The 23,021-nt window shown below is 38.0% G+C and overlaps 2 protein-coding genes across 3 annotated transcripts in view; one reads left to right on the forward strand and one right to left on the reverse strand.

The window, feature by feature from the left end:
• The window catches only part of LOC121419440 (bromodomain adjacent to zinc finger domain protein 1A-like), an 82,190-nt gene that overhangs the window by 15,040 nt on the left and 44,129 nt on the right, over nucleotides 1–23,021 (forward strand). For both annotated transcript variants that reach the window (XM_041613913.1, XM_041613914.1), the window contains exons 8-14: nucleotides 98–378; nucleotides 8,937–9,032; nucleotides 15,941–16,079; nucleotides 16,537–16,689; nucleotides 17,994–18,095; nucleotides 18,759–18,986; nucleotides 19,740–19,905. In XM_041613913.1, the coding sequence (XP_041469847.1) occupies nucleotides 98–378; nucleotides 8,937–9,032; nucleotides 15,941–16,079; nucleotides 16,537–16,689; nucleotides 17,994–18,095; nucleotides 18,759–18,986; nucleotides 19,740–19,905 (1,165 nt within the window). The remainder of the gene's footprint in view (nucleotides 1–97; nucleotides 379–8,936; nucleotides 9,033–15,940; nucleotides 16,080–16,536; nucleotides 16,690–17,993; nucleotides 18,096–18,758; nucleotides 18,987–19,739; nucleotides 19,906–23,021) is intronic.
• On the reverse strand, nucleotides 2,644–8,314 carry LOC121419441 (zinc finger BED domain-containing protein 4-like). Its single transcript, XM_041613915.1, has 3 exons — nucleotides 5,732–8,314; nucleotides 4,254–5,095; nucleotides 2,644–3,912 (listed from the first exon to the last, which is right to left on the reverse strand). The coding sequence occupies exons 1-3, from the start codon at nucleotides 6,407–6,409 to the stop codon at nucleotides 3,336–3,338; spliced, it is 2,097 nt and encodes a 698-aa protein (XP_041469849.1). The 5' UTR covers nucleotides 6,410–8,314; the 3' UTR covers nucleotides 2,644–3,335.

Here is a 23,021-nt window from a genome sequence, read left to right on the forward strand (position 1 = left end):
TTATAGTTTATATTGTGTTCTTCATTCATGGATGTACATTGACAATTTGATCCTTGTATTGCATCATTCAATGTTTCTTTGTATTTGACTCTTGTAGAAAAGAACAAGGGTGCCAACAAAGAGAACCAAGTAGCTCAGCCGAAGCTAACAAAGGAAGAACGGGCAGAAATGAGAGAGAAGATGAGGGCTCAAAAAATTGCTGAGAAGCTTGAGCTGAAGCAGAAGCTGGCTGAAGAAAGAGCATTAGAGAAGGCCAAGAGATGGGAAGAACTTGCCAGACTCAAAGAAGAACAGAAAGTTCAGCGAGAAAAGGAGAGAATAGCGAGGAGAGAGCAAATGAAGAAGGATATTGAAGAAAGCAAGGAGCGAAGGAGAAAGGTATGGTATAGTCGACTACTTTGTAAGCAACGAGTCCTATCCCATTTTGAAAAAGGATCCTAGCTTTGAAATAAACCGTCTAGTTTCAGTGTATCATTGTTCTCACAGTGACTGTGCTAAGAAGACCTCAAATTGTTTATTTGCCTACTTTTGATAGACCTACCCATAATTGGTATAGACACACAATGAATTAAATCATTCCCTAAATTTGAATACTTTAGAGGCCACTTTTTTAGAGGGAACATTTATATTAATGTTGTAACCCGCAAGTGAAAACCCGAACCGTACCGTCCCGTATAATCCAATAATTTGGAAGCGGGACCCGCTGACCCGCCGGGTTTTAACCCGCAAGTCAATTTATCTTTGAAAAATGAAAATTATTTTTGCAATCCCCACACTATACAGGCTCAAATCAGGAAAATATATGCCAACTACTAACCTAGCCTAGAGTGAACTGAATTTACTTACAATTTGCAAATTCGCCTTTTATTCCGGAGAGAAAATGTTTTTTTGGGGTGACTTTGTACCACGAAATGGGTCCGCTGCGATCCGGGCTGCGATCTCGAAATTGAAAGCATTACGCAATTAACTCCTGATTATATTGAAGCGCAGCGCGGGCTAGCTCAGCAAAGATCGGCAATGTGGTTTTTCAGTCCAGGTCAGTCGACACGGCGACTCACAACAATCTAATTACAATATTCAATTCTATGGGATAATGATTACTATGGGACCTCGTCTATAAAGTAATCAAAATTAAAATAATAACCAGGATAATGATACAGTTATTTTTTTCTTCTTGCATATCTCCATATTGTTTCTTTTTTTTTATTTCTTCCAATTCTTTGTAAACTATTATACAAACGTGTACGAGGGCGCCCATGAACTTACGTAAACAACTCGTGTTAGCTAGCATAGCTAGGCTTTTATTTATTTTTTTTTATCTCGCTCGATCGATCTGTCAAGAAAAGGGTACTAGTATTTGCAAGAAACTTGCAATCCGTTGCAATCCAATTTTACATCTTCAAAAATCTTAAAGACTTTCAATCAATTGCACATCGGAAAAAATAAGAGATATGGGCATTCAGGGTGTGGGGGCTTCAGTTTTCATCAGAAAATTATGAAGTAACGAAAAGGAGGGTTAGTTAGCCACTAGACCACCATACCATGTCTTCAAAAAAGGGCAGCTAACACTCTGACCTGACGGCACGCTCTATCAGGTCATGACCTAATTTGGTAATCCAATAAGCAAACAACCGTCTCACTGCCGTGCACCGCAAATCCCTCGAGCTCAAACAGCGAGCGTTGCCGTGGAAACAGGCTCAACTCGCCGCCCACTCCAAGTCATAAAGCATTCCTTTCTCTGCCACGTGGCCTATCAATCGCTCCTTGCCAGACATGATTACGCAATGTATTCTGTCTTCTGTTTACATTCTCCGAACACATCCCCCTCCTCTCTCTCTCCCTCGCCCCTCTCCCAGTCGTAAAACATTCCTTTCTCTGCCACAAGGACTATCACTCGCTCCCTGCCAGACATGATTAAGCATTTTTTTTTCTGGCTACTGTTTACATTGTTCTAACACATCCGCTCACCTCTCCCCCTCTTTCTCTCGCCCCTCTCCCAGTCGTAAATCATTCCTTTCTGTGCCACGTGGAGCACACTCGCTCCCTGCCAGACATGATTACGCAATTTCTTCTGGCTACTGTTTACAATCTCCAAACACACATCCCCCTCTCTGTCTCTCAGTTTCACTGGCCTTTCTAATCAATGAATCTGTTTATATTTTCCAAACATCCCCTCTCACTGCACATTTTAACTTTAAAATGATATAATGAAATAACTTAACTAAGAAGAACATAAAAAATTCAAAATGTTACAACTTGAAAAGTAAGCTTCGTTGTTTCCAATTATTTTTATATACAACAAAGTTACACAGCGCACTAGCGGCTAGCACACACAAATGTTTTGACGTAATAACTCGAAAATGTTATAACATGAATTCATGAAATAACTAAGAAGCCAAGAAGGACATGTAAAAAAAAATAAACTTCAAAATGTTACAACTTGAAAAATGAGCTTCGTTGTGTCTAATCTAATTTTTATAAAGATACAATAATTATTATAAGTTACACAGCACAGACAAATGCTCGAACTTGTTTAACTTGAAAATGTTATAACTTTTAACATGAAATAACAAGAAGAACATGAAAAAATTAAACTTCACAATGTTCCAACTTGAAAAATGAGCTGTTATGTCCTATGTCCAATCATTTTTTTGAAGATAATAATACAACAAAGTTACACATCGCAAAACAGCATGTATCGGGATGCAGAACAAGTCGGACTTTACTTTCCGTCGATTGCAGTGCTGCATTTAATATAAGCTGTATTCATGATGAAGACCGAGTCACAAAAAATTGATGGATTTTATTGCAATTTCCAAGCATATGAATGGTATTTCTTAAAATGTTTTCACTCTTTGAGTTTGCGTTAAGATCTTATTAAATTCTATTCTGTTCGTGTTGCTGGTTTGTAAAGTTAATATAATAAAGGATTTGCATTATAGATTTTTTGAAATTGTGTTACTTAAAAGGAGTACTCCAGGTTGAAAATGATTATATCTATCATCTAACTAAAGTGAATAAATCAAACCATATTATTTTCAGCCCAAAGTACCCCCTTTAAGTTTGACTGTTATATATCTAGAATCTAGAGAGACCCCGTTCATACCTGCAGAAATAATTCATAGTTGCTCTGATTTCCAGAGAAAAATTATAATATCCTTGCTCTTTCGATAATAATCAAAGTTTAACAAAATCCATAAATTATCAGACTCTTCCCCGAAGTTCCCCTACCGTACAATGAATTAGGCACACACGTCTTACAACGTTAAATGTACATGTAGGCTATGTCACAGATTGATATAAAAGACAACCAGGTAGTGTTCACATTTTATTTCTCAGTCAGCGAGGTAGAGTTTATTCACTTTAATCATCGTCAGCATCTCAAGATTTTTGGGTTTCAGCGCACATCTCTTCCTAGTAAGAACGTCCCCTGCAACACTGAACATGCGCTCACTTGTGACGCTTGATGGTGGACTAGCCAGCATAGCTGCGGCGACAGGCGCAAGGTGTGGGAACGTACCACGATGATGTGACCAATATTCCAACGGATCGTCTGTTGGCTGTATCCGTGGCTGAGAAAGGTAGAGGTCCAATTCATTCTCAAAGGCAACGACATACGCTGGTCTTCGTGGAACCGCGGCCATCTGATCATCTGAATCGTCTGATGATGACGAAACCATTGCTCGTGCGATAGCAGATGACAGGCTCAGTGGAGGTGGAGGAGCCTGAGCAGGAGCTGCTGCAGGATGTTCACGCATGGGAACGTTGGGTTCATCATCCTCGTGCTGATTGTGGTTGTCGTCCGAATCTATCGGTGACGGAGCTGTAATGAGGTCTCCAGCGATCTCGAGGAGTTGTGTCTTGATGGCCTCTTTTGCTCCATCCCTCCTTGGGGCAAACTTAGCTTTATACCTGAAAAATAGCATGTAAAAAAATCAAATGTAAGTTTATTTTATTAATTTTAATATAATCTTTGATTTGAATCACAGCTGGAACAATAATTGCCGACTAGTAAATAAAACAGTGAGATATTTGGCCTGAAACAAATGTAAGAATTATTAATTCAATTAAAGGAGGCTTAGGTTTCTTCACAAAATAGAATTAAAATTGAATTGATAGGAATGTTTTAACGAATCCATCAATATTATGTAATTGATATACTGTAGCCTATTTATGAAATAAAAATCAGATAATGAATTCAATTCAACTTCATACAAATTTTATGCTTGTATAGTTTTATTATTTTATGTTACCTTGGATTCATGAATGTTGAAGCGTGGAAGGTGCGGTAGACGATGCTTGGATCTGCAACAATGTCTGGGCATGACTCTGGATCTAAAATCCACTTCATTCTCTGCTTCATTCCGTCATGAAGATCACGAAGGATGCTCCCCACACCACGTACTCGATCACCGTCCGCTTCGAGAGCCTCAAGTTGCCTCAACATCCCCTTCACCAACGGGACGTACGAAGACAAGTCTGCATTTGCCGATGACACTGCCAGTGTAACATCCAAGGATGGCTGAAGCACATTTATCAGATTGGATAGCACATCAAGGGCTTCAGACCAGTGCTGGAAAAGCAACGGGCGACGGAAATCTGGATAATTCCTCATTATTCTGTCATTTGCCAGCGCTTCTACTGCGTCCCTCTGAATGATAATGGACTTCAACATGTCCAGCGTTGAATTCCAGCGTGTCTCTACATCTCTGTGTAGAGAGATAACACGACGTTCATCTCCGATGATTTCTTTGAAACGCCTCCTTACTGGTGCAGCGTTGTTGACCTTGCTGACTAGAGTGCGTAAGGCGGCAATCGTATCCTTCACTGCTCGCTGTGACGTATGGAGAGCCTTTTGAGTCTCTAGATTGATGCAGTGAGCCAAGCAAGGGACCCATCCCCTGCCCAGCGGTTCCAAATCGGCTCCTCCCATCAGACACTTGCGAATGTTAGCCCCGTTGTCACTAACTGCGAACATGACATTTCGGATGGGAGTGTACTCTTGAATTACTGCCTCGATGTGTGTGCGGAGGTTGACGGCCGTTGTCGCATCCTCGAAGTCGCTCAGACTAACAAGTGCTTGGCGTCTCTTGTACTATAGTTGCGGGAGAATAAAAAAGATAAAAAAAAAATGGAAATAAAATCTGAACCTGACCCGCTGACCGACTTTATTTCAGAATTTCAGAGAACAATCTTTAAAAGTTACAATGTAGAAATGAAAAGGGGGAGTAATTTTTTTTGCCCGACATAATACATTGAACATTATATTATTTTGTCAATCATATATATAACGCAAACATGCAAAGAGTAAGAATAAATGACTACAACATGAAATGATCAAGTATGTCTGCCAATCGACATGATCGAGTTCAGAATTTCACATTGTACCACTTTAAAAAGGGAAAACAAAGACTGTCAACGAATGTAAAATGAAGAATTCAGTTGGGAAGTGTGTTCACATTTTTTTAGAGAAGGCATCATAATCATGATATGATGTGATTGTGATTATGTTGAAATGAAAGTACTTCTACTTATAGTCTTATACTATTACTACTAATAAAATATAACAATCATTGTCATTATCCTAATTAATAGCAAATGCGCTTTATTTGAACTCTGAACCTCTTGTGGCAATTTGAGATATGCTAAATTTCGAATAGATCATATTTAATTAACAGAGAACCTGGCAAATTTAATTAAAATAATTATGTATCATTCAATATTTACTTACGGAGTTTTCATGCAGCTCCATCCAATGGAAAGTAACACACATATACTCGATACTCTGATGAGATCTCCACAAGTCTGTCGTTAGGGAGATACTTCCAGGGATCGAATTCCGTATATCAAATAAGAGTTTCTCCCTCATCTCATTGTAGAGGCCAGGCACCACAGTTTGAGAAAAATACGGACGAGATGGGATGTCATAGCGAGGATCCAGCTTCCCAAGAAGCTGTTTGAAGCCGTCATTCTCAACGATACTGAAGGGTCTCAGATCAAAACCCATCATTTTTCCGATGGACCTGTCTATTTCCTGCGATCTGACGCTATCCCTCCTGTATTTCGCCCTTCTGGCAATATTTTCAGCTAAAGTTTCTTGCACATGGCCATCTCGTGGACGAGGCCGAGCGGCCACTGGCTGTCGTTCAGGATTGGGTGCTGCTGGTGCTACCCCGGGGTTTGCTGCTGCTCCGGCGTCGCCGGCAGCTTGTGGAACAGCAGCTTCATTACGACGTCGATGACGAGCGTAGGCGAGGCAATCCATGAGATGACGACGGAGGTTACTCGTCCCTCGATTTCGGCCTTCTCCGGCCTTCCTCCTAGCATTGCAATAATTACAGTGTGCATATGCCCTATCTGCCTGGTCATCGGTGAAATGTTTCCATACATCGGACGTTCTGTTCGCCATGTCTACTCGATTTGGTTGATGAAGCCAGAATGATGGAGGAAAGAAATCATCAACATCAACCCTAAATGTGTGTTTACAGTATATTGTAATTTAACAGAAAGGGGTCTTTGTTCAGTAATTAGGGGGATTTTGAGATTCTGATAAAGAGATAAGGGTGGAAGTACCGAAGGTGGAATACGAGCAGGTTTTTGGTGGTTATCTAACAAGAGCTTAACAACTTAAGGTATCGCTCTGTCTTTTTATCAACATCAAATCAAATGTCCCGCCAAGTGTAATACTTCCTTTAATCTGCACGGTAAATAAATCGATAGTGCCGACTAGCAAGGAGGTGGGGAGCGTGAGAAAGTGAATGTTTCATCATTACTTGCAGAGAAGATACAGCTGCCAATTACATCGCCGTTTGTCAATCAAATTTATTGTTACGTAAACAGGACTGAGGCGGATCCAAATGATATATTGGAAAGCGTCAGATTCGGATTCCCGTCCCCTTGTTATCAGCATGGATCATTATAAGGACCCATGTTATCAATGAGCAGTGAGTGAGCTCCAATTAATTAGCTCCAAAATGGCTTAATCATCGAGTGGGAACTCTTGTCGTGGGAAATAAGAAAGTAATTCATTAAGTTTCAACTTCTCAGTTCATTATTCATCTTCAATTTTGTCATTTAATTCATTCACGATTCAAATTCAACTATCATTCATATTCACTTATTCATGAAAAGATCTCCTGCCTCCTAGTTCAAAATTCCTTCACGATTCAAATTCAACTATCATTCATATTCACTTATTCATGAAAAGATCTCCTGCCTCCTAGTTCAAAATTCCTTCACGATTCAAATTCAACTATCATTCATATTCACTTATTCATGAAAAGATCTCCTGCCTCCTAGTTCAAAATTCCTTCACGATTCAAATTCAACTATCATTCATATTCACTTATTCATGAAAAGATCTCCTGCCTCCTAGTTCAAAACTTATCGTGTCGTTCGTTCATTTCTTCATTCATATTGTATTTTGTTTAATCTCACATTTTCACTTCAGTTCAAACTTTCTTTAAAGTTTTCAACTGTCTTTCATTCATCTATTTTATTAGTTTCTTTACTCAGAAATTTTTTATTCTGACTCAAATTTTTAATCAATTTAGGCGTCGTTGATCTGTTTTGAATCGTTGCTAATATGAAAATCATAATTTTCATTCAGGTCGTTTAGATTGCTTCCACCAATTTTATTTTCAACTAGTAATTGATCATAACAAGATTATATAAAGATTGCGATCCGTGAATCCCGCGATTATCATTTTTATAGATGACTCAAATAAAATGGGCTGGCGAAAGCCGAGTCGACTGACCTGGGGACAGCATTTATCACGTGACATATCGATAATCAAGCTCGCTCTAGCTCTTAATCTAGCTATAAGTATAATTAAGGCCGATCACACCGCCCGAGCGTTGTTGGAGCGGTCGTGGAGCAAAGTGAGAGAGCGTCGAATTTTGCTCACAAAATTGGGGGAAAAATAAAAAAATCGAAAACAAAATAAAAACAATCGAAATCGATAATCTCTCCGCTCCACGACCGCTCCAACAACGCTCGGGCGGTGTGAGCGTGTGGCCAGGCTAGGCCTAGCCTTTAAGCCGCGTTTGTCTTATCGCTTTTCTATATATATACGGACAATTGATTTTGAGTTTTTGACTGCGCTGCACTGGCGCTCATAGCAACTCCATGTAGGCCTACCGGTATGTCGAACTGTGGAAGTCTTGGTCACTGTTCACAAGACAAAAATACGACGGCATTTTTTTGAAGGAAATATCTACGTCTCTAAAAGAATCCGCCACGTAAGAAGCACATGATCCTAACTCAATTTTCATTTTTAATGTTTTTATTATGTGTCGTTACTTCTCCCTTTTTTCGTATGACGGTCTGCGGGTTTGAGAATGAACCCGGCCCGGCCCGCAACCCGCGATCGGAGGCATACCGGCAGGTTAACCCGTACCGCAACGGGTGCGGGTTACAACATTAATTTAGATATTACAGGATAAATGGAAACAAAATAAAAAAGGTAAAAAAAAATAGGTCAAAGAGACATCAAGGTCAGTCAGCAGGTCATCCAAGGTCTATAAGATAGGCATTGAGACCAGTCAATAGGGCACCCGTGGTCTGTGAGAGGGGCATTGAGACCAGTCAATAGGGCACCCGTGGTCTATGAGAGGGGCATTGAGACCAGTCAATAGGGCACCCGTGGTCTGTGAGAGGGGCATTGAGACCAGTCAATAGGGCACCCGTGGTCTATGAGAGGGGCATTGAGACCAGTCAATAGGGCACCCGTGGTCTATGAGAGGGCCATTGAGACAAGCTGCATCTTTTCCAGTGGAAAGTATGTGGAAAAAATTTATAAAAAAACAGAGTTCCTTTATAACAGGACTCCGGCTCTTACAGACTGTTGACAAGGTGTCTAAATATATGACACATTTTTGTTAAATTTACATATATTGTCTTTAAGATAATGAAAATGTTGATATTTTTAATACAGGAAAGAGAGGAGGAGAGAGAACGCCAAAGAGCATATTACATTCAAATGAAGGAGTATATGAAACCAAGAGAAGACTTAGAGTGTGATGACCAGAAGGTAAATCTGCCATTCTTTTACTTTTTTGACCCGATACAGTTTGATTATCGAAAACTTGTATGTATGTCAGTGCTGCCAAATAGTACGACTTTGTCATATTCCGTACGATTTTTCACTTAAAATACAACACTAGGATTTTTCAAAATAAAATGGGATTTTACAAACATGTAGCTATGGCAAGGCTCGACATTAGCGGTGGCCCGGGGCCACCAGAAATTCACTTTGGGCAACCATTATTGAAAGTTTTGGTGGCCCGAATCGGGCAACCAATAATTTTCAAAAAATTTTCTCCTGATTTTGCATGCATTTATCAACTTTCTACAGTTCAAATTGCAAGCCAATTCGTCATCCGCCCTTTTTGTTGGTCTACACACACACACACACATATGACAGTACATAGGCTTACCGCTATAGCATACAGTAGCTATTATCTAGCCGACCGCACTGGCCGACTGGCGTGAGCTTTGCATGAAACCACTGCAGCTACATGTAGCTACCGTATTTTCCGGAATATAAATCGCGGCCGTATATTAACCGCACCCCCAAAATCGGAAGGCTTTAAAAAAAAAAAAAAATTGGCAAACCAAGTGTAATAATTATTTAGGTGAGCAAATTCTACTGACAGTTGTTGATAGACCAAAAGATATATTACTAATTTTTGTGTTAAAAAAAATGGTTACTTTATTCTTTAACTTTATTATTCAAAGAATATAAATTATTTCTTTGTAGAATAAAGAAAAAAAGACCATGAAGTGGCAGTATTGTATATCAAACTTATAGTCTAAAAAGGGGAAAAGAAAACAAAAATGTTGAGAGAAAGTGAGGGTGAAAAAAATGAATAGAGGACATTTTTTATTGCCTAATTTCTAACCGATTACGATTACGATCGATTACGATTACATGCCTATTGTAAAGCATTTTCAATGCACTTTTTAGGTGTAAAAAAAATATGTTTTCATCACAAAAAAAAAGGGTTTTTGTCTCACCTGCGAAGCAGAGTGAGACTATAGGCGCCGCTTTTCCGACGGCGGCGGCGTCAACATCAAATCTTAACCTGAGGTTAAGTTTTTGAAATGACATCATAACTTAGAAAGTATATGGACCTAGTTCATGAAACTTGGCCATAAGGTTAATCAAGTATTACTGAACATCCTATTAAAGTTTCATGTCACATGACCAAGGTCAAAGGTCATTTAGGGTCAATGAACTTAGACCATGTTGGAGGAATCAACATTGAAATCTTAACCTGAGGTTAAGTTTTTGAAATGTCATCATAACTTAGAAAATATATGGACCTAGTTCATGAAACTTGGACATAAGGTTAATCAAGTATCACTGAACATCCTGCATGAGTTTCACGTCACATGACCAAGGTCAAAGGTCATTTAGGGTCAATGAACTTTGGCCGAATTGGGGATATCTGTTGAATTCCCATCATAACTTTGAAAGTTTATGGATCTGATTCATGAAACTTGGACATAATAGTAATCAAGCATCACTGAATATTTTGTGCAAGTTTCAGGTCTCATGATTAAGTCAAAGGTCATTTAGGGTCAATGAACTTTTGCCAAATCGGGGGTATCTGTTGAATTACCATCATAACTTTGAAAGTTTATTAGTCTAGTTCATTAAACTTGGACATATGAGTAATCAAATATCACTGAACATCCTGTGCGCATTTCAGGTCACATGACCAAGGTCAAAGGTCAATGAACTTTGGCCGAAGTGGGTGTATCAGTTGAATTACCATCAAAACTTTGAAAGTTTATGGATCTGATTCATGAAACTTGTACATAAGAGTAATCAAGTATCACTGAACATCCTGTGCGAGTTTCAGGTCACATGATCAAGGTCAAAGGTCATGTAAGGTCAATGAACTTTGGCCATGTTGGAGTTTTTTGTTGAATAACCATCATATCTCTGTAAGTTTATTGGTCTAGTTCATAAAAAGTGGACATAAGAGTAACCATGTATCACTGAACATCTTGTGCGAGTTAGAGTAGTATTCAAAGTCAGCACTGCTGCTATATTGAACCGCGTGATGCAGGTGAGACGGCCAGAGGCATTCCACTTGTTTAAGGAAAAGGTGACCATAAAATGCCTTTTTTACATATCAAAATTATGGTATAAAAAGGGAAAGTTTTTTTTTAATATTGAGAGAAAAACAAAAGAAATAAAGAATAAAGGACATTATTTATTGCCTTTTTAATAACCGATTACGATTACGATCGATTACGATTACATGCCTATTAAAGAGCATTTCCCATGCAATTTTAGTTGAAAAAAAAAAGTTTTCACCACAAAACAATCAGTTTTTTTTTTTTTGAAAACATTTTTAAATTGATAGTAGTTAAATAAATAATATAAACCAATCTTTGCAAAGAAGATTTATCAAAGAAAACTTCTCAAAATATGCTCCCTATTTTTAGTAACCAACAAATAATTATACAGTGCGTATCAAAAAAAGTTTACACTTTGAAAAAGCCCTGGGAATTAAAAAATATACAACATGTGGGTATTTTTTTCACATATAATCTTAGGTTTGGGTCTCATCTATCTAATGCAAGTAAAAGTTTTGACAGAATGTTACACTTGAGTGAGCACTGTCCATTTTTGTAAAGCTCGCAGAAATCTGTTTGCGCAGATATGCTTGTTTTCACGCTGTGTCAATGGGAAAGGGCAAAATCAAACTTACCCTGCGAAACATTTCTCATCCATTTCCCTTGCACTTTTAGTCAATTGAAATTAAATGGATACATTCAAGCATTCTGCAACAATTTTGCCACCCAAATTGAAACATCAACACTTAGTAAGCACAACCTTTACCCTTTTTGTGCCAGCTGGATCTGAGGACATAACTGAATCTAAACAAAAGTTTATATCAGACATCTCCAGCATTTTTTCACTAAGTTTGTATCATTTAAAAAGGGCTTCCATTAATTTTCATTTAATACTTGTTTCTCCACACTTTTCCCGAGCTTGAAAATGAATGCAAAATAAAAATCAAGCCTAAACCATTTCATGTAAATCACAGCTAAGAGTAAAGCAAATATCGTCACGATGGCCTGGGTGTGTGGGGGAGTGGGGCGGGGCGCAATGCACTCTTCGAAGTGTTTTGGCAAGGAAACAAGTTGAAGAAGGTTAAATATATCATCAAATCAATTTTACTAGCTAAATTCCTTGTGTTCTTCATGATTAAGGTCTACTTTTATTCTCATAACCATTTCAGAGCTCTGCGCAAATCATTTTTCACTAACTTTTCAAAAGTACGTGGTGCTCACTCAAGCGAAAATATTTTTCGACAGTTATATCGTCATTTGCTTAAGTGGATCTGTACCAATGTTAAAAAGTGGGAAAATTTTCAGGATATTACAAATACATAATTTTACAGGATTTTTTTAAAGTGTAAACTTTTTTTTGATACGCACTGTACAGTGCATATCTTATATAATTGTTGGTTCGGAAGAAATTGATAATACCGACTAAACGTAGTCAATTTTCCGACGAAACTTTGTTGTTTCTGTGTATAAACCGCACCCAATATTTCAAGATTATTGAGCGGGAAAAAAGGCGCGGTTTATACACCGGAAAATACGTTATCTGTGCGCTAGCAGCCTATTCAGACTCGGGGAGCTACGATACAAAATTTTGCTGCTAAGAAATCTTCCACAGAACTTTGAAAATCTAAGTCAAAGTCACATTTTACACCAATGAAATGCCCTTCTACTGTCCATATTACTAAAATCTGGTGTAATATGATTATTTGCAAGCATTAAAAAGGGGAATTTATGACCTCTCTTTTAACTCAAACAGATTTCCAAATGAATTAATACACATAAAAACACATAGGTGAGTGCATCACAGTCCCACGTGTGCATTTGTATGTATGTATGGATGTATGTATGTTGATACGTGGTTTCTTTCGAAGCTGTGTCTTTTCTAGCAAAAAATAAGCAGAGTTTCTTTCTTGTTTATAAATGACTTCTAAAACCACTCTTGAGAAAGTAAATACTTTGGGGAAGGCATTTCATTGATATAAAATGTGAATTTTTCAAACATTTTGGCAAATAAAGCGAAGGACTTTTCTCACACTTTTTTTCCAGATAAAACTTTTGCCGTTTTCTTATATTTTTTCTTTCGATTTTTTTTTGACAGTGGTTAAAACCATTTACCCCTTCCCATTGAATTTGCCTGATTAAAGAATATGTTTCTACTGAAAAAAATAATACAAACTAAAGGATATAAAAATAAAAATATGCCATCCCCAAAAGGTAAGTGAAGATTATTTGCTTAATTGGCTTAATAGACTGTTGCCACGTACAGCTGTTAAAAAATATTTGTTATGGCTTCTTAATTTTTCCCCCTTTTCCCCATATTTTATTAATATTGTTTAATTAATTTTTTTCTCATTTTCTTGTCTCACCTGCATAACAGAGTGAGACTATAGGCGCCGCTTTTCATACGGCGGCGTCAACATCAAATCTTAACCTGAGGTTAAGTTTTTGAAATGACATCATAACTTAAGTATATGGACCTAGTTCATGAAACTTGGCCATAAGGTTAATCAAGTATTACTGAACATCCTATCAGAGTTTCATGTCACATGACCAAGGTCAAAGGTCATTTAGGGTAAGCCCGTTTCGGGTACACGTGTACACGTGTACACGCATGGTCAAGTCAGTGCACGTGTACTAAATTCCATCACCGTGTACACGGTGGCATCTGCATTAAAGCTTGCATGGGACTGTAAAGTCAGTGAACAAGCTCACAGCCTCACATTAATTCTTAGTTCTAAGACACTGCACATGTTTTAATCACTAATATGTCAATATATTTCAATTAACCTAGAGTGAGTTTACTTCCAAAATCGCCGATTTAATCCACATTTATTCTGGAGACTCAAGTTTTTGCACCACACGAAATGGGTATGCTCCAGTCAGTGCAGGGCCCTAGTTAACGCCGACGTTCATTGGATGCGCATTTTGCATTGCATACCGTACCGTACATACATGCACAGATCGCTGCAGAATTGAGTGTAACTGAAGTTATCGATTGATTTTCATTATTTTATTGCCAATTTGAGGAGCGTGTGTTTGTAGGCTTGTAGCACATGTGTATGAGCGTATAACACGTAACGAGACTCTCGAAAGCGTTCGTCAATCACTTTTAGAGCCAATTTGAGAATCACCAATTGCGACAGCGATCATTGCTCCAGTTACGTGTTATACGCTCATAAACATATGCTATAAGCCTACAAACACACGCTCCTCAAATTGGCAATAAAATAATGAAAATCAATCAATAACTTCAGTTACACTTAATTCTGCAGCGATCTGTGCATGCATGTACGGTACAGTATGCAAAATGCGCATCCAACGAACGTCGGCGCTAACTAGGGCCCTGCACTGATTTACTTTTGCATTCTTTATTAATTTAATGCGCTGCTAAGCTGAGAAAACTTTTTAATTGCACCAATTTTTGTCTCACCTGCGAAGCAAAGTGAGACTATAGGCGCCGCTTTTCCGACGGCGGCGGCGGCGTCAACATCAAATCTTAACCTGAGGTTAAGTTTTTGAAATGACGTCATAACTTAGAAAGTATATGGAGTATGGACCTAGTTAATAAAACTTGGCCATAAGGTTAATCAAGTATTACTGAACATCCGATTAGAGTTTCATGTCACATGACCAAGGTCAAAGGTCATTTAGGGTCAAGACCATGTTGGAGGAATCAACATCGAAATCTTAACCTGAGGTTAAGTTTTTGAAATGACGTCATAACTTAGAAAATATATGGACCTAGTTCATGAAACTTGGACATTAGGTTAATCAAGTATCACTGAACATCCTACATGAGTTTCACGTCACATGACCAAGGTCAAAGGTCATTTAGGGTCAATGAACTTTGGCCGAATTGGGGATATCTGTTGAATTCCCATCATAACTTTGAAAGTTTATGGATCTGATTCATGAAACTTGGACACAATAATAATCAAGCATCACTGAAAATTTTGTGCAAGTTTCAGGTCTCATGATTAAGGTCAAAGGTCATTTAGGGTCAATGAACTTTTGCCGAATCGGGGTATCTGTTGAATTACCATCATAACTTTGAAAGTTTATGGATCTGATTCATGAAACTTGGACATAAGAGTAATCAAGTATCACTGAACATCCTGTGCGAGTTTCAGGTCACATGATCAAGGTCAAAGGTCATGTAAGGTCAATGAACTTTGGCCATGTTGGGGTTTTTTGTTGAATAACCATCATATCTCTGTAAGTTTATTGGTCTAGTTCATAAAAAGTGGACATAAGAGTAACCATGTATCACTGAAGATCTTGTGCGAGTTAGAGTAGTTTTCAAAGTCAGCACTGCTGCTATATTGAACCGCGTGATGCATTCGAGACGGCCAGAGGCATTCCACTTGTTAATTATTGTTTTTCTTTATATTTTTCGGGCCACCAAACTTTAATATCGGGCCACCAAAATAAATTATTTGAAGGTTTTGGTGGCCTGAATGGGCCACCACCAAAAAAGTTAATGTGGAGCCTTGCCTGTCGTATACATTATAAACATGAAAAATTACATTGAGCACAACAAAATAATGAGATGTATAGTAGGAAAGTACACAACGGGTATGAATGTGATTTTTTGTCCAAAAATATGATATGAAAGAATATTTTTTTGCCCAAATTTTCCCCTCCAGGTATGCACAATATTGTGCAATTTAAAGTCTGAAAATGCAAAAAGTCCCTACCGCGGGAGGGGGGGGAGACACCCCCCTTGGTCGCTTCGCCCCTCGCTTAAGTATGTCTTTTTTTTCTAAGAGTGAATATCACCCCTGATTCATTCCAATAATGGCACTCCTTTCCAACAAACTCTATATTTTTGTCATTCTCTATAATGTACAGGATCTGCCAGAGCCTGTTCCTTTGTCAGGAAAGATTCCTCAGGAGTTATTTGGTGACTGTATACTATTACTTGAATTCTTACATGCATATGAAGAAGAGTTAGGACTCAAAGAAGACTTCCCTGATGGTGTCTCATTAGGTAATGCCTCATCTTAACATTATTTCTCTTCAAATTATTTCTATTGACCAATTTTGACTTGACCTTGTAAACTTAAATGCCAAGTACAATATTGGTGAGACCTCAAGACAGAGAGTGAGCTGCATGCTTACAAGGATACTATGATGCATTATCCTCCCCAAGCTCAATAATGAGGATTTAAAGAAAAAAGGTTAAAAATAGCTGAACATATATTTTCAGTGTCCTAACTAACATTGACATGGCAAGCAAAGGATACAAAACTCAGTTATATGATTCCCTTATAAACAAACAGGATACGCCATGAACTGAACAAGTCCTATACCAGCTGGCCATGCATCATTCCTCAATAGAGGTCAAAATCATAATGTATAAATTGTTGATTCAGAAATATACTTCAAATTCACCAGATATCAAAGAGTGAAATGTCATGACTTTTTATTTATTTTTCATTATTTAGAGATTTTTGCAGAAGCAATAACAACCAACAAAGTAGACGGTGCCATGTTTGAAATAACAAGATTCTTGTTGAAAGCTCTCTTTAGAGTTCAAGAAGAAGACGAGGAGGAATGGAAGACTGATTTAGAAGAGCAAGGGATGGAAGTACCTAAGTGTAAGCATGTACTGTAATAATATTGATTATGATGATGATGATGTACTTGATTTTTAAAAGATTCTGCAATTCAGCCTTTGGCTGCGAATTAATTTTTGATAAACCATTATCATTACCAGGGTTTTGTTCAATTACTTCAATTACAATTATGTAATTGAAGAAATGTTTATTTACAATTACTTTCAATTACATTAATTTTTTCAATTACAATTACCAGTTACTTTGGTCAATTACAATTTCAATTTCTTTAAAAGTCATAAATGAAATCAATTTGTATTCTATATATCTGAATGTACTAGCACCACATATTTTAACATAATTCTACATGAAAGTTACAGAGAAACCGACAAGATGAAGGTTTATGTTTTAATAAACTATTAAAATAAAAGAGCACGGATTTTGCCTATTACATGCTTTGATGCTTAAGCAGTTGGCATGAAACAGGTTATAAAATTAAATCAGAAAATTAATTAATTTATTGTAAAATAATTAAATGTGATTAAAACTAATTGAAGTCGATAGCAATTTTTTCAATTACAATTACTTTCCCTTTCAAAATTTCAAATACTATTACAATTTTATTACTCAAAAATATGTAATTAATTACGTTATTGATCAATTACCTTGTAAATTAACCCAACCCTGACCATTACCATGAAGATGATGATTATGATGATGATAATGATGACAAAATGCAACATTTTTTGTATAGTGCTTAATACAATGCTCATAAGTGCTGCATACTATAACCCTGGCTGTTACACAATGACCCTGATATGAATCTCTTAGTGATAGAGAAGGGGTGAATACAGACATCGGTTAGAAGCACTATCGTGATGTTCCTTCCATCCAGTGTGCAATTTACTCTTGTAATTCAAGGTATGATTTGAAAATATGTGAGACATGTTTTACACAAGTCACTTGAGGCGCAGAACCAGGTGACACTGGTGCCTTTTTTGGCATTATCTTTTGTTCCATGAGAGGGACATTACAGCATTGAATGTGATAACATTTATAACAGTGATCACAGCATGGATGTTTGGCTGTCACTAACTGGTTGCGAATGGATCATTCACTGAAATTTCTACAATCATAACAATACCAGGGTTCCTCTTCTGACTTATTTTGCATTGATTTTGTTGGCCACCAGAAAACTTGGCACATCCATAGGAAAAAGTTTAAGCAGCAGATTTACAACCGTTTATGCATCTATGAATGAAATGATACATATGATTTGAGCCACCTGAATGCATCACATCTAACATCAAACAAACTTAATATATTTAACATACTATTATTTACAGTGAATATATGTGAAGCTAAGTTAGAAGAAGATCCTGACCCGACCTATGGAGCTATGAGTAAAGCAGCTACAGCAGCTCTTGCATGGCCAGTAGTTCATCAAGGTGAGAGGGCAATTCAATGCATTGTCAATATTGTTGTTGGAGTGGGTTTAGTCAATATAGGAGTGGATTGAACACTGCACATAAAAATGTCAAACTGATAGTCGTTGCATGGCTTAATCCTAATTTTACAATGCAACTTATGTAATCTTGTTTTGCAAAAATTGCAGTAATGAGCATAGGCAAGGTACTTAAGGTAGGGTGTAGCTGTTATTTGTAAGTGCATAACAATGTCTCAAATATGTGTGTCACAGAAGTTGTGTTGCAAATCTAAAGCTGCCTAGTATTGAATTTAGAGAGATTCTAGAATATAGATCAACCCCTCAACAACAACTACAAAACAATAGATATTGTAAAATGAAATATGCATGAGTATCAATAATTTCTTACAGATATTTTGCATGATTTGAAATATGCAACAAGACCTATAGTATATTTGTAAAAATAGTTTTAAAACACATCAAGTGTCAAAACGCTATTTATCTCATTTATTGCTATGGACAGAAGAAATGGCGGGATGGTAATAGTGATATTTCCATTTAATTCCTTTGTTTTTCTTTCGTAAATTGTTTTGAATTCATACAATGATTTTATTGCTTCAACTTGTATAGCAGTTACAAAAGTATGGATATGCTGGCTTAATCTTATTTTCACTGTTATTGTCAGGTACGGAGCTGAGGAAGCTCTCTATTGATCCTCCAACTCTGACAGAGATTGTACGGCTTCACTTTCTATCATCTGGAGCAAACACTACAGGATATGAGGATTCTAAATGGCGTTACCAGCAGAGAGGTGGCTATACGTTTCATGATGATGCTGGTTTGGAGTTCCGTATGCAGGAGTCCGCAATCCTCAAGACCCTCACTAAAGGAAACATTTATGATCTCAGTTCAGGTCGGTAAACCAAGCAGGAAAGATTGTTCTTTATATCTGCAATTACATGTATATCAATTTATGTTTTCTTCATCAGTATGGCATTACATGACTTGAAGTTTTAGCTGTAGGATCAAATTGTTAGTCACAGATTTGGAAACATTTACAGTGTTGTGCCTGCGAATCAATGTATGTTGTGATGTTTTGGAATTACCAAAATTTCCAAAATGATCTGATTGAATTCTTTTGAGAATCACATGCATTGCACACAGATACCAATTTGTGGGACTACAAACAAATCTTTACTTCTCCCACAATCTGAATTTCTCTTAAATACCATGAATCATTTCTAATTTAATATCTCCACTTAACTTCTTACTATGAATACAATTAAACACCAGGATTTGTCTTAGGTTAGGAAATCATGGTTTTCAAGGTTTTTACAGTAGATTACGTGTTGCTACCATTGGGGAGGCGCAGCTGCGTGTATGAGGGTCTCCCAGATCCGGATAGATCTCTTATCCAGATTGGTGCTGGTCCCAACTTGTCCGAATAGGAGAGTTCAGACTAGAAATATAAATTTGATAAAGTGGAAACATAAAAAGAAGTCTTTCCTAAAAATATAACTTCCATCACAAATATCATAATTGCCACATGCAGAGACTGACTCTGAAAGTTTTCATGTTTAACTTTGGATAACATCAAGAAATCTGAAAATTCTGTCTGACATAAATTTAATAATTATGAATTCCATATGTGTCTTCTCCAATGCAGAAGGTAAATTGAAGGTTCTAACAGCTCTGACCAATCAGCTACTGACGTATGTGACTATGCGTGAAGTCATTGAGGACAGCTATGATACATGGAATACGACTCGCAGGGAACTTCGAGATCTTCAACGGCAAGAACAACGTCGGGAAAAGGAAGAAGTCACTGCAAAGTGAGTAGATAGTTTTATCTCATCTAATTGTTGATACAGGGCCCTATACGGTAGTTTTAAAAAGATTCATGATCCATTTTAATAGATCAGTGCAATTGGGAGATCGATGTCAAATAGATTCTTTACATTATTTAGATTAGAAAGATCAAACTCACCAAGTTGGTTAGAACAAATTTTCATCTTTTCACAATCAACTTTGTTTTTACCTTGTGAGCTTTCGCGTAGTCATTCTGCAGACTTCTTCAGACTAGCGCTGAATCGCCATAGATGGGGTAGTATCGGCAGCGCAGCAGGCTGTGAGAAAGGGAATATACGTACGGTAGTAGAAAGTTTATATTGTCCAGCGTCTCGGTTTCTGGAATGTGCCTGGTGTGAATGGCCTCCCTTATCTATCTTGTGTATTTAATGTCATCTCTAGCTAGGATTTAGCTGTTATTCCAGTTTATAGTGTGGGGTCCTTTGGGCTGTGTGGTCACTAAAAGCTGACTTTGAAACGGTTGACTTGGCCTCCTTCCTCGATCTTGTGAAGTGGGTTTTGCTCAGAGTCTCTGCCTCTTGTTTGTGTTCAAACTTTCTTACTCAAAACTTCCTTGCAGTTTCTCTGATATACATGTCGTTGCAATCTTTGCATGGAATTTGGTACACTACCCCTGTTGAGTCCTCAGCTGATCTTTGTCCTTTGGATGGATTAAGAATTCCTGAGTTTAGCGAGATGACACATAGTGGTGGATACATTTCACTTGAGGAAGGTCCTTTGTATGCCTTCAGATGTACCCTTAATATAAAGAATAGTGACCATTGTTTCCTTCCTGGCATTTCCACTATGATCTGGCTTATTTTGTGTCCCGGCAACTGGCTTCATCTATCTTCTGAAAAGAAAAGTCTGGATAGGCACATTTCTTCAGACTATTTTTGATGAAGTCTTCTTCATTCTTGACATCTGGTTTTGAGATGAAACCGTTAGTCCTGTCAAGAAGAGTGTGGTAGACTCCCAAGTTTCTGATGGAGGGGTTGATGCGAAGTGAAGTGCAGATATTGGCCGGTATGTGCTTTCTTCCTAAACACCAAAAACTTCATTTTCTATTATCACACTTCTATCTTCTCTTTTCACTATTCTGGTGTCCAGAAAAGGGATTGAGTTCTCTTCTTCCAATTCATGTGTGAATCTGATGCTTCCTGATGGGTATGCATGATGCAGGTGGTTTTTGAGTTGATCCACACACCCTTCTTTCACAATGGCCAGAGAAGGTCATCAACATATCGTCTCCAAAATCTAGGTTTGATGGCAGAAGGTGCAGTAGAAAGAATGTTGTTTTCCAAGTTCTCCATAAATAGGTTGGGAGGGACTGGACTGCCCATAGCTGCTCCAAACTTCTGACTAGGGCTGGGACTAAAACCCGGGTACCCGGGTCCCGCCCGGAAGCCTCGGGTACCCGGGTAGAAAAATCAATACCCGATACCCGAAAATTGCTCACCAGTAATAACGTACATTTGATTTGTATTGCGTAGTGTAGGACATGATTGTAAACTCATCACAAAAGTACACAAGTCTCATTTTGAATCTCACCAATTACCCTCGAAATATCTACTAGTTTTTCAAGTGATGATGTGACTGAGATCGTTCAATCGTCGCCATGTTTCTTTTGTAGCGCAGTGACGTCATCCAGCCACTGCGACGCGCGCAAGCCAATTTATGAATGAAAATATAGTAAGCATGCGCATTGCAAGCCTCAGCCCCACGCAGTATTCCGTCAAAACAAATCTGCAATACTCTTTCACCTCGTACCAAAATCGACCTAGAATTCCACTTTCCTTTATTTCATATGAATTATAAAAGGTATTCTCAGAGGATCTATTTTCTCACCGATAGCGCACAGGTAAGCAAATTTTTATTACTTCTTGCTTTTCCGTCAAAATCTTACGAAGTAGCGTCGATGTTGCATCGTGTTTGTGAGTTTGTAGAATCTATCGCTACGAGAACAAAGTCAAGTGATTTCCGGGTTTCGGAGCATACGAGGCGCCAGCCAATCACGTTCTTGATACCATTTTCAGTCCATCATAAACCGAAAATGGTAACACGATCGTGATTGGCTGGCGCATTTGACGCTCCGAAACCCGGAAATCAATTGACTTTGTTCTCGTAGCGATAGATTCTACAAACTCACAAACACGATGCAACATCGACGCTACTTCGTAAGATTTTGACGGAAAAGCAAGAAGTAATAAAAATTTGCTTACCTGTGCGCTATCGGTGAGAAAATAGATCCTCTAAGAATACCTTTTATAATTCATATGAAATAAAGGAAAGTGGAATTCTAGGTCGATTTTGGTACGAGGTGACAGAGTATTGCAGACTTGTTTCGACGGAATAATGCGTGGCGCACGGGAGCCTTGCAATGCGCATGCTTACTATATTTTCATTCATAAATTGGCTTGCATCGCATTTGCTTGATGACGTCACCAATGGGGTTTTTCCACCAGTCATATTTCGAGCGACATGATTTTCGGGTACCCGGGTACCCGCCCGAAAATTGCCACGGGTACCCGAAGAGAAAAAAACCCGAAAGTCCCAGGCCTACTTCTGACGATATATGCCTCCATCAAATTTGAAGAATGTAGTAGTGAGGACAAATCCTAAGAGCTCAACGATATTGTTAACAGATAACTTAGTCCTTTCAGTGTCTTGTCATTAGAAAGACTGTCTCTTAAGTATTCAAAGACTAATCGATATGAGTGTTAGTGAACAAACTCATCGAAGGAAATTAACAGTTCGTCCTTATCCAAAGTCAGATTTGTGATATCCTCTGCAAACTCCTTAGAATTTTGGAAATGATGGTCTGACTTACCCACTAACGGGGCTTAAATGTCCACAAGAGCTCTGGAGGTGTTGTAACAAATTGATCCAATGTAATCCATAACAGGATGAAGAGGATATCCTGCCTTATGTGTATTGGGAGTGCAATACAAGCAGGGAATATTTTCCTCTGTGGGATAGAGATATTCATATTGCCTCTGAAATCTTCTTATCCCGCAACAATTTCAGAATAGATACAAATATTTTTGTACTTAGATGAAAGTGTATTAGGTTTTTTTATCACTGAGTAATGCACGAACCT

This window comes from Lytechinus variegatus, chromosome 7 (genome assembly GCF_018143015.1).
Source record: "Lytechinus variegatus isolate NC3 chromosome 7, Lvar_3.0, whole genome shotgun sequence".
Classification (NCBI taxonomy): domain Eukaryota; kingdom Metazoa; phylum Echinodermata; class Echinoidea; order Temnopleuroida; family Toxopneustidae; genus Lytechinus; species Lytechinus variegatus.

Excerpts from the sequence above, each read along its gene's own strand:
- LOC121419441 (XM_041613915.1), bottom strand. The coding sequence starts at position 6,409 with ATGGCGAACAGAACGTCCGATGTATGGAAACATTTCACCGATGACCAG. Across the intron at positions 5,096-5,731 it reads TGGAGCTGCATGAAAACTCC|TACAAGAGACGCCAAGCACT; the intron begins GTAAGTAAATAT and ends CCGCAACTATAG. Across the intron at positions 3,913-4,253 it reads TCAACATTCATGAATCCAAG|GTATAAAGCTAAGTTTGCCC; the intron begins GTAACATAAAAT and ends GCTATTTTTCAG.